This window comes from Gouania willdenowi, chromosome 12 (genome assembly GCF_900634775.1).
Source record: "Gouania willdenowi chromosome 12, fGouWil2.1, whole genome shotgun sequence".
In the NCBI taxonomy this organism is placed as follows: domain Eukaryota; kingdom Metazoa; phylum Chordata; class Actinopteri; order Blenniiformes; family Gobiesocidae; genus Gouania; species Gouania willdenowi.
Genome location: NC_041055.1, coordinates 29,863,638 through 29,876,179, shown reverse-complemented (window position 1 = coordinate 29,876,179; position 12,542 = coordinate 29,863,638). Strand labels below are relative to the sequence as shown.

Genomic DNA, 12,542 nt, shown 5'->3' with positions numbered 1-12,542 from the left:
TGGTAAAAAAAAGTGTCAATATTGGAAAAAATAGTTTAAACTGGCAAATAATGCTCATGACAAATCATGAATGTGGTTAAATTGGCAACAAAAGCATTAAATATGATGAAAAAAAAAAAAATGACAATAATGGGTCAACATATGCAACATTGGGTGGAAACATGTCTTGAAAGTGGAAAAAAAAGTGCCGAAAAGGCATTGAAATTTGATGGAGGAGTGTCAGAAATGGGAGTAATGCGCCAACAAGTGCTGCTGAACTACGGCCAGGCCCCGCCCCCGGTCCGAGTAGCACATACCATGTTCCTGAGATGTCAGTGAAATGACTTGGTTCTACTGAGTAAAACAAATTCAATTGTGTGTTGTAAAATCAGAATCCACGTTGAACTGCCTTTGAAACAATATGTCACACGACTGTGTTCCGATAAATTTAGAAATTAAGTAGTCATTTGAAAAATGGCGCCCCCGTGGCACATACGGAATAATGGGCCCCATTCATACATTGGTATGTGTCAATGATTCGGTACCACCAACTGTCTCAATATTTGACACAAATAAATGAGAAAATGACTTTAATGGAAATTAACCAAAAAAAATGGGGGTGGCCCCCCGGGCCCCTAATTGAATTGTCCGAGGCATAATCATAATCTATGCTGAATTACCTTTAAAACGATATGTCACACAACTATGTTCCCATAAATTTGGAAATGACTGGAAATGGGGGGTGGTCCCCCAGGACCTATTTAAAATGTGGGAAATAGGGGTCCGGGTATTAGTATTCATGCCAAACTGCATTTCGATCTAATGAGAACTAACTGAGGAGTAGTCATCTAAAAAATGGGGCACAGGGGGGCCCCCTGGCAGGGAATCGGGTAATGGGCCCCATTTATATATTGGTATGTGCCAGTGATTCGGTACCACCAACCGTCGTAATATTTAACATGCAAATAAATGACCAAAAATCAGGCTCCGAGCGTTGATGCGGACACATCCATAGATTATAGCTACCAAATTTCAGCCTCATCTGTTCACGAATAACAGAGTAGTGGTGATTTTAACTAGTGTACACAAGAACAAGAAGAACAAAGTGAGGGTGTTTTGAGTCCGGTAGCTCGACCTAAAAATACATTAAAAGGAGCAAAAATATGTCAAGAAAAACTGATGAAAACAGGTTGAAATATGATTGTGCTACGCTGTAGATGTAGGAAAAGTGTAAAAATAGGCAAAAATGGGCTCAAATTGTTATTCCTAGTTTCTTGAAGGCATCTGGTGACCCCCTCCCAGTGTCTTGTGACCCCACATTTCTTTCCACCTTAAAAAAAACAAACAAAAAAAAAAAAACACAAATGCTGAAAGTTACAGTATTCTCATGTAATTTGTTTACAAATGTGGGAAAAAAACCCAAAAACATTTAGCTTAATTTTTTACATGATTAAAGCACATTTACACATTATATTTGTCTTCATCAGGCAAAATTAAGAGACACTGGTCTTTATTACTTTATTTACATTTTTATGTTTTCTGTTGATTTGTTTATTTTTTTCTAAATTATATAAATATGTTCTAAAGTGTAAAAACTACTGAGCTGTATTTTTAATATTCACTAAAGTGATACACGTATGGAGCTTTTCAACAAAGAAAATGTGTTCAAATGCAATTATTTGGATTATTTGCAATCATTTATTTTTTTTTGCATTTGAACGCTTTTTCTTTGATTGAAAATATTTATTATTGCTTTAGGTTAACTTTTTTTTTGATTTTATTATTATAATGATTTTATTTTTGATTAAAAATGTTTCTTTTTGACTACCTTCGTGTACACGTTTCATTATTTTGTTTATTTTGTCCATTAATACTTGAGCTTACAATGACCTACTACATGCGTCCTCTGTAAAAGATAATTATCACTATTCTTATCATGTTTTCTGATAACTTGTTTGTTCTTTTAATGTTCTAGAGTTTAAAACTACTGAGCTGTATATTAAATTATATAGGTAGATTTAATGTCTATTCAACCACATACATCTTCTCCATATATATATATACTGTATATTGCATTTGAACTCTTTTCTTGAAAAAATATAGATTTTTTGATTAAAGTGATTTTTTTTTTGATTGAAGTGATTTTATTGTTGATTAAAAATAAGTTTGTTCAGACTATTGAAACAGCACCATCTAGTGAACACTTGTACTAATTGCAACTTTTCCCATTAAATGACCTTCAAATCTCATCAGAAACTCTTCTTCATTCTAAAATATCATACTTTAACTTATTGTATCCATTTATCTTTTAATACATTTTGAAAATAGACAATGTGCTTCTTGTTTTTTGTTGCTTTTTTAACCTGTTGCATGAATGACACACATGCACAGAGTGAAATACCAGCCTGATCTGTGGGTCTAATGCATGGATTACAGAAACAACTCCACCATAAACCATCTATTGTCAGCTCTGCATTCCGGAAGCACTTTCTGCAGACTGAGTTTGATGATGTCAGCTTGTGTGTGTGTGTGTTACACTGATGCCGGGGTGAAGTGAAATAACTGGTTGGACGGGAACAGAATGTGTTGTGTATTTTCGATAGTAATACAAAGTAAATATTAGCCTAGTAAACAAGTGAAGATGGTGGTTGGCAGTGCAGACAGGCTTCATTTGTAGAGATACAGTTGTAAATGTTTTATTAAGATGAAAAAAGTGGTGCAGCCAAAAAAAAAAAAAGCTCCAGTAATATGAATGAAGTTGTACAGTTGTAAAGGCAAAATTTCAGCTGTGCTCTGATTTTGACCCACAACAGTTGCTCTGCACTGATTAAGTCCACGCTGAGATGGGAATGTATTAAAAAAAACATATTTAATAAAGAAAAGCAACGTTTTCCACCATAATTTACAAATAAATTCATTAAAAAATCCTACAATGTGATTTTCTGGAAAAAAAATTTCTTCTCATTTTGTCTGTCATAGTTGAGGTTAAACCTATGATGAAAATTACAGGCTTCTCATGTTTTTAAGTGGGTGAACTTGCACAATTGGTGGCTGACTAAATACTTTTTTGCCCCACTGTAAATACAATAACCCTCCTCTGGTGGAGGTGATGCGCTGGACCCTGAAAGACTTTGATGAAAAATTACTGCTTCTACAGAGCTCTGCTTGTTGAGACCTTGAGTAGAGACTAATCTAATCAAACATGACTCAGCAAATGAATAACGTTTCTGTTGAAATGTACAACGAATAATACAGTCATTGTGTATAAACACATGAAAAATTGTACACATGAACACACATTTGATGATAGGATGATTAATATAGTAATTGCAGTAACACAGTTTTAAATAGAAAACACACACCAAACTCTATTTATGTATGTATATATATATATATATATACATATATACACATATATATATATATACACATATATATATATATACTATATATCAGTGCTTCTCAAATGTTTTTTTTTAATGTGTATTTTTGGTTAAAGAAGAACAAAAATGTAACGATTCTACATACTACAGCTTTAAATCAGTGCAAAAACTTTAAAAAAAAGTTAAGGCACCATTTTAGCATCTTGAGAGTAGAAAATTAACAAATAAAAGCATGAAAAATATGGGGATTTTAGAATGTGTATTTTTGGCTAAAAATTAACTGAAAATACAATGGTTAGGCTCATTTCTGGTCATCTCACAGACCTGAAATATAACATTTTTTAGAAATACATCTAATCAGGAGGCATTAAATACTGTTTCATTACTCTTTTTATTTTTATTTTACAAAGTTAGATTCTTTAAAATGTGTGTTATCACTCGCTCATAGTTGTTTTTTAACAGTATTCTTATCAAAATGTTAAAGCTGGACAAAGGAAAAGAAATGCTTTAGGTCAAACCAAGAATAAAGTTGAAATTTTGAGAATAAAGTTAAAATTTTGAGAATAAAGTTGAAACATAATGATGAAATGAAAGTAAAAAAAAAAGAGATTAAAATCGAAAAGATGAGATTACAATCAAAATTTCGAAAATAAACTCAAAATACAATATTGGGATTCAAGCTACTTTCACCAGTGAAAAGCAGTAAAACATAGAAGCACACACATAAAGTCATTTTCCACAGGTTAGAAAAGTCATGATTTCAAACATTTGGATCCAAACGTTTGTTTCCCTGAGTCGTCGTTGGTTAGAATGACTCATCAGTCTGATACGGCTTCATCCATCCACTTCATATAATCCAGACTTCCTCCATCCACTAGGAAACTCAACACTTCTGGGTTTGCATAAGGATGGATGGACCTCAATAGAACACACAACATTTGATTATTATTACCATGAAGCACAAGTGTCCAACTCAAGGCCCGAGGGCCAAATACGGCCCTTTAGAGCATCCAAATCGGCCCACAGGAGAAAGTGAAAAGGACAAAGTGGAAATTATGAAAATAATTCAGTCTTTTATATGTGCAAATGGAGGAAACAACTATTTTAAAGTCCTGTAACTTCTCCACAAACAATCCCACACATTTTAGATACATTTGGTCACAAAATCAAGATGTTTTTTCTCCACCTTAAATTTGTGGCCCACTTCAGATCAAACTGGTCCATATTTCACACCTCAGTGAAAATGAGTTTCAAATATTGTTCATTTTTACAGCTGTTTTTTTTTATTTAGTTTTAGTCAAAGTCTCAGTCATCATCAGAACAACTAAATGACTATAAGACTTTAATTAACTTACTCTTTTACAGAATAATTACTCATAAATCAATTCAAAATAAATAAATAAATAAATAAATAAATGCAATAAATAAATAAAATAATAATAATAACAATAACAATAATTTAGTTTTCGTCATAATCATTTGACTAAAACGCAATTTAGTTTTAGTCAAAATTTAGTCATCAGGTTGACTAAATGACATTTTAGTCGACTTAATCTGTTACAGACTAATTACTCATAAATTCATAAAAAAATTAAAATAATTAAAAATAAATAAATAAAAAATAACGATATAAATAACATAAAAAAATAAATAATTGAAAATGCTAATGGTTTAAAAAAAAAGCTGACTAAAATATAAAGCATAAAGATTACATTACCATTGATCAACCTAATGGTAATAATGTTTGTTAATACACACCAGCAAATTAGATCAATGCATAAGACCACAATCACAAGTTCTGATTGGATTTGATTATATATAACAATAATAAAATACAATATAACTTAATTATATATATTTTCACATAGCTTTTGTTCACATTTTTTTAATAGTTTAGTTATTGTCACTTAAAAAAACTATGACAAATTTCAGTCAACAAACTTAACCTTGGTTTGACACCAACATAGAACAGGGATTCCTGCAGCACAGCCTCATAACTACACGTGTCCTTCCGCCCCCGTTTCATCACTTATTTACAGACTTTAATAATAAAGTCGTCGTTGGAAAGGTTAACGCTGCCAATGTGAGGAAGCCTGTCTGCAGATGCACTACAGCTAAAGCTACAGATAGATGTCAGATCATAGACGACGATGATGCTTTAATCCTGCATTCACTGGTGGCAGCAAAAGAAGCCGTATCAATGATTAATGGTGTTTTGCAGGTAGAACGTGTGATATCTCGCAAGAGAAAATGAAAGGTGTGGGTGTGTAAACACCAGCATCTGTCAGCCTGTGCACTTCTTTAAAAATAGGTGAATTTTCCTCAAAAAAAGAAAAAAAAAATACGCCAGGAATGCTTTTGTATGTGGCTGCTAAATAAAGAAATAACTGTTTATTTCTTTAATCCGTCTCACACAAAACTATTGGTGTTATTTATTCTATGAATATAGGTCCTTTAAATGATTGACATTAAGTAGCTAAATATTAACAAAAAATGTAATAAAATTGAAATAAATGAAAAAAGGTGCAGTGTTTCTAAAAGTCCACATTGCTTCTTACCTCACGTAATCCACAACCTGCTGAACCTTGGAGGACTTTGTTCTCATGAGCTGCAACAACAATGACATCTTAGTTTACACATCTTCTGACCACACACACACACACACACACACACACAGTTTTTTACAAAGCGTACCATTAGGATTTCAGTCGCATCCTGGATTTCACCTTTCCAGTAGTACCTAACAAACAGAAAGCAGAAGAACTCTAAGGAAATATATATTAAAATCCTTTCTTTGATAATAATAAGTAATCTTTAATTATAGAGCGCTTTTCACAGTAAAAAACCACAAAGTGCTTTACACAAATTTCAGTATCATCCCATCTAAAGAGAGCATGGAAACATGGAAGAACAGTAACAAATAAAATGGGAGACAAGAACGGGAGAACTGTGGGTCACCAAGGGCATTAAGGCATTTAGATGAAAAATGGGAAATACAAAACAAAGTACAGAACCAGGAAAAACCTCTCGGCTGCAAAAACAGATAAGATAACACACAGTCACAGTCACGAAACGAAACATAGCACGTGGGCAGGTGGGGGTTGGATGTGCGTCGAGGGAGGGGGGTAGGTGACGGGGCTGGGGCAAAGAGTGGGAGGGGGTATCCAGTTGCTGGGGGGCGCAGCGTGCTGCCAGTGGGCAAGTAAAACCTTTGCTTTCATTCCTGAAACAGTCAGATGCTGTGTGGTGGCCTTGGTGGGCTTGGGTTCAGGAGATAAGAGTCCAGGTGGCAGAGGGGGGAGGGGAAAGGGGGGAGGTCAGAGAATCCTGTCTGAAGCTTCCAAGGTGGTTGGTCAGCACATTCCCATAATCTTGAGTCTTCACTGGTCTCAATAATCCAAATTTTGTGGCTCAAACATTAGATGGCCGAGGATCTCCCAGATCGATTCCATTCCCCGCAAACGTTCCAGAGTAGCATCCAGCTTGCCTCTGAGTTCGTTTAGCATGACAGTCTGAGAGGTCATAGCCCTGTCCCATCATTCAGAAATGACTGGCAACCTTTCCAATATGGCCGCCAAAGTCGCACATACTTTCTGGTAAATCAGGAAGCCGCCGGCTCCAATGAGCAGCAATCCTGATACCATGATTCTGATCATGTATAAACCTTCGACGTCCTCCACAGAAAGCATAGTCAGGCATACGATCTTCCACTTATTCCAAGGATCTATCGTATACTCAGCTGCTAACGTTCCATGTGGGCAAACAGGCTCACCAGGGCCTGACCTCCGCGTTGAGTAAATCTGATCTACAGCATTAAGACCAGCTGAACAATTCTGTAGTTAGCTTAGTTTTGGAAGGTAGCAGAGAGACTCTCCTGAGACAGAGCAGACAAAGCAGACAGCAAGGTCAGATGGGAAAGAGAGCGGGAGGAGAGAATGCGACCGCCCTCGTCAAGTAGCAAGAAAAATGAATAAAGATCATTAACATCAGACAAAACCCCTACACACGAAGAAAGTAATGATGAGAAGCCTAAAAATGTAGCAGAATATAAATTATTAGATATGGACCGGGAACAAAATGTAACCAAAGGGAAATGGGTGCAGGTAGGGGCTTTAAAGTTCCCCTTTGTTCAAAGTGGGAAACACCCAAAAAAGTTTGAGAACCACTAACAGACACTTTCACCCTTTCTTTTTCTCCTTTGTGTGAAAATATTTACTACAATTTCTTCTGTTTTTTTTTATTTTTTGCACTCCACGCCTCTCCTGAAGAACTCTGGCACCCCCCAGCAGAGGGACGCCCCACACTTTGAAAACCCCTGTTCTAGAGCATAAGGGCATTTCATAAAACATAATAATTTTCATTTAATAAGTAAAAGAATAAATAAATATGTACACGTTCCAAAAAATGACCATATGTACATTGTCTAAAATTTCCATTTTCATTGGCCTAAATTTTGTCACTTTGTTGGTTCTGAAAAATCACCCGAGTATGTGTTTTGTTTTGTTTTTCTTACTCCTGGAGCAACTACTTCCTGTTGGTGGGTGCAACTTCCTGTGTGACAAAAAAATAAAACACAAATAATAAAATTTGGTTCATTAATTTTTGCAAATAAATGCTGGATTTTCATGTTCAAGTGCTGTTATAGCTAAAAATGTACTTCCGCGTTAAGTATTTTCACAATAAGAGCCATGTTTATAGGCTCACACACACTTGTAGTAAACGGGGCTAAACTTTACCTGCTGATTACTGATATAACATTATGAAAATAGCCTATATTTGCTTTTTAAATAAACATGTATAGCTGACTATTAACTAAATTACGAATTATTGATTCTTGATATGATAGCTGCTACCTTTTATATCCAACAGGAAGTAGAAAAAAACAATAATTATATCAAGTGACATAAATACAAGAACTCAATTGTAATTGTAAAATAAGTCTTGAATAGTATTTTAATTTTAAGAATTAAATTAATTGAGCTTTACTAATTGGTGAAGATTTAAAATAAATTAAAAAAAAAATGTATATATTTTTAATAACTCAGTTTTTCTTTTGATTTTTTTTAACAAGTTTTACCATAATAAAAAAAAATACAAAAGAAAATAAAAAAAAAAATCAAAAGAAATACCATACAGGCATTGTCCAAAGTTCCATTTTCATTGCCCTAAATTTTAGTATGTGTTTTATCCCTCACTCCCTCGACAACTACTTCCTGTTAATGAGTGCAACTTCCTCTTTGATAAAAAGATAAAACACAAATTTTTAAGTGCTGCTCAAGCTGAAAAGGCATTTCGTCTTTTCACAATAAGAGCCATGTTTATAGGCAAATGCACTTGTAGTAAACGGCAATTAATTTTAACTGCTGATTACTGTTAAAATATTATTAAAATAACAAAACATCTAAAGCTAAGTATTAACTTCATTATGCTTTTTGGATTGTTGATATGATAGCTGTTGTTTAAATCCAACAGGAAATAGAAATAAAAGTAGACAAAAACAAAAGAACTAGTTTGAGATGAAATCAAAGCAGATTTTTCACTTCTTTGTTTCACTGATTTCAGGTTCCTACTTGTTTATTGCTCCAGTGTTTGTGTGGTTATGCATTAACAGGAACGCTCATTCACTAAAGCACCTGTGGTTCGTTATACGTGTCTGAGCATGTGCGGGAAAACATTAAAGCTGCTCATTGGGTTCGTCAGTCAACAATGGCGGAAAACGTGTTTCCAACATATCAGAGGGAGGAGTCAGAATTACATTGTGGAAGTCCTGGGGAGGATGTTAATAGTGGCGGCCAGTCGTCTTTCCATGAGTGCCCTACAAACACAGAAACACATCAGAGGAGATGAATTAAACACGAGCCACCTGCTGTGCATCCATTACAGCAGCAAAACGAGCTCATTCCCAGAAACCAAGGTCAAATTTCAAAAGGCTTTTTTCCAGAAATAGTAAATGTTGCCTCGGAGGGATATGATTTACATATGGAGGAGTCGCACTCTGGCTCAACCTTGTATTTTTTAAAGGATTTGAGCCCATTTTTGCCAATTTCCACCATTTTTCTACAACTACACTTATTTTCAACACCTTTTCTTGCCATATTTTTTTCTCCTTTTAATGCATTTTTTGCTCCCATTTCTGACACTTCTACATCAAATTCCCAATGCCTTTTCAGCACATTTTTCTCACTTTCAAGACATTTTCGTCACTCATAAACCCTTTCCACCACTTTTCCACCTAATGTTGCACATGTTGAGCCATTATTGTCACTTTTAACCTCTTTTCACCATTTTTCATGATTATTTTTGGCAATTTAACCACATTCATCATTTGTCAAGCCCATTATTTTCCAGTTTAAACTAATTACTCCTACTATTTGTTCCAATATTGACACTTTGAATCCTTTTTCTGTCCATTTTTGGCCACTCTAATTTACAACTTTTAACCAATTTCTGAAAATCCCATTTCACCACCTTTTCCACCATTTTTGGTCACTTTTAACCCATTTTTATTTCTGATTAAAACAAGGACTTACATCTTTTCCCACCTAATGTCACATATGTTGAGCCATTATTGCCACTTTTAACCTCTTTCCACCATATTTCATGCTTATGTTTTTGCTAATTTAACCACATTCAGCATTTCATACGTTTCTTCTCATACTTATCCTTGAGTGTTTTGTTGCTCAATAAAACATTGAGCGGATGCTGACAGTGACTGTATATGCAGTACCTGCTGATGTCCTTTGCCGTCTGTTCGTTGGGGCTGTTGATGAGGAGGACGCAGTGGTGACCTGGTACGTAGCTTCCAGTGAAGATGGAACAAAGTCTGATTCCAATGCACCAGAGACCAGGATACATGGAAACCACCAGGATGAAGAACTGCACATGGTTACATAGGAAAACACCATATGACACTGTTATTACCTGTGATTTTATAATTTATGATGTCTGATAAAAGCTTTCAGTTTGAAATCCGATATGTCAATATTGTCCCACACTAAAGTTCTGATATTCACTGATACACATAACCCCATCCCACCCCCCTCCCCACCAACCTACTTCAGGGTAATATAATATATATTTAAATGGTAATAACAGGTTCAGCCTACTTTTAATGTGACGCACATGATGTATTCCACAAACAAACAAAATCTGTGCGAAATCAATTCATCTTAATAAAATTTAGTTATGGAAAAAGTCCCATATTTGTTATTAAAATATGTCGTCTCAAACAACAGCATATTACAGAGCCCTAGATGTGACATAAAACTGTAAAACTAAAAACTAATGTATGTGTTTTAGTAATGCGTAGCCACAAATTACTATTTTGTGGCAACAAATTACCAGTATTATTGGAACAATTTCCTGGTAGTATTTTTTGGCCACAAATTAGGATTTTGTAGTGACAAATTAGTATTTGTTGCCACAAATTAGTATTTCCTGCAACAAATTAGTATTTTGTGTTAACGAATTAGTATTTCCTGCAACAAGTTAGTATTTCCTAGAAACAAATGTGTATTTCCTGCAATAAATTAGTATTTAGTGGCAACAAATTAGTATTTCCTAAACACAAATGAGTATTTTGTAGTGATAATTATTATTTTGTGACCACAAATTAGTATTTCATGGCCACAAATTAGTATTTCCTCGCAACATATTAGTATGTTGTCCAATAAATTAGTATTTCCTAGATACAAATTAGTATTTTGTGGCAACAAATTAGTATTTCTATGACACAAATTAGTATTTTGTAGCGATAATTAGTATTTTGCGTAAACAAATTAATCATTCCTAGCAATATATTCGTATTTAATGGCAATGGTGTAATATCACCCGTCCCTAGTTATAATCATTATACTATTTAGCTGTCATGTTTTTCCACCAGGTTGATGTGAAGCCATAAGACAATTTCATTTTCTCCTGCCCATTTGAAGGGATTGGTCTGTTTGGATGGGATTCAATATTTATCCTGTTAATATTTGGCAGTGTCTGTGTGATGGATGAGTATTGGCCTTGGACTGAAACATTTAGAATCTCTCACACACACACGCACACACACAGATCCAACAGCAGCACAGATAGGAAATTAAATTAGTACAGAAGGAAAATGAATTAGGAAACCGGTTAAAAAGTTGCTATAAATATGAAATTAGCAGTATAAAGTGTATTATATCTCACCATAGTGAACATGAGGAGAAATGGCCTGGCTGTGTTCAGGGCTGTTTCCATTGGCCACCGCTGGTACAGACACTCCATCCTAGTTCCGCTCACTACTGTCATTTCATTAGAAAATAAGTTCCTCCTCCGTTCATAGAATCATATCTTCTCTAGCTATCGTTTTCATATTTATTTACTATCAATATTAGTTCCCAGTGCTGCTTGTTTTAGAGGAGGAAACTCACAGCTGACAGACAGGTAAAGAACAGGTCGAACTGTCAGAGTGACGGATTTATCTATCTATCATTTCATTGGTTGTTTAACACTTCCTGCCACGGTGACAGCCAATGAGAATACAGCTTCCTCCTCCCCTCGGTAGGCCGGGTCATAATCGGCTTTGGTGTGTGTGTGTCTGTGTGTGTGTGTGTGTGTGTGTGTGTGTGTGTGTGTGTGTGTGTGTGTGTGTGTGCGTGTGTGTGTGTGTGTGTGCGTGTGTGTGTGTGTGTGTGTGTGTGCGCGTGTGTGTCACCCACATGATGAGTCTGTGATGGCAACAAGAAAAACAGCAAAGTCAGAAGCTCTAGTGTTTGTCCTTCAGGAAAATACAATAAGTTACTATAAATACAGACAAACTAATACTAACATTATCATATACAATAATAATAATAATAATAATAATAATAATAATAATAATAATAATAATAATAATAATAATAATAATAATTTTATTATCATTATTCTTAATGGTGCCGTTATTATTTTTGTTATTAATAATGTTGTTGTGGTATTTATTATTATTGTTATTTTTGTTATTATATATTATTGTTATATTATTATTGTTATTATTATTATTGTTATCATTGCTGTTATTGTCATCAGCTGTTATGATAATGTCATTATCATTATTAGTGTTGTTATTATTGTTGTTGTTATCACTATTTTTATTATCATTTGTTATTGTTATCATCAGCATTATTAGTGTTACAGTTAATTATTATTATTAGTGTTATTATGATTATTAGTGTT

At 34.4% G+C, this 12,542-nt stretch overlaps 1 protein-coding gene across 1 annotated transcript; it reads right to left on the bottom strand.

Annotated features, from left to right (window-relative positions):
- Positions 1-3,278: 3,278 nt before the first annotated feature.
- Positions 3,279-11,794, bottom strand: LOC114473389 (protein CutA homolog). The gene is made up of 6 exons (XM_028462969.1): positions 11,538-11,794; positions 10,090-10,238; positions 9,118-9,177; positions 6,057-6,102; positions 5,921-5,970; positions 3,279-4,280 (listed from the first exon to the last, which is right to left on the bottom strand). Exons 1-6 carry the CDS (start codon positions 11,637-11,639, stop codon positions 4,181-4,183), a joined length of 507 nt encoding a protein of 168 aa, XP_028318770.1. The 5' UTR covers positions 11,640-11,794; the 3' UTR covers positions 3,279-4,180.
- Positions 11,795-12,542: the final 748 nt, after the last annotated feature.

Bases quoted from the DNA above. Each gene is read 5' to 3' on its own strand.
- LOC114473389 (XM_028462969.1), bottom strand. From the start codon at position 11,639: ATGACAGTAGTGAGCGGAACTAGGATGGAGTGTCTGTACCAGCGGTGG. The intron at 9,178-10,089 runs GTACTGCATATA...CTGTGTTTGTAG, and splicing joins ACGGCAAAGGACATCAGCAG to GGCACTCATGGAAAGACGAC. The intron at 6,103-9,117 runs GTAATTCTGACT...TCTGTTTGTTAG, and splicing joins CTCCCCAGGACTTCCACAAT to GTACTACTGGAAAGGTGAAA.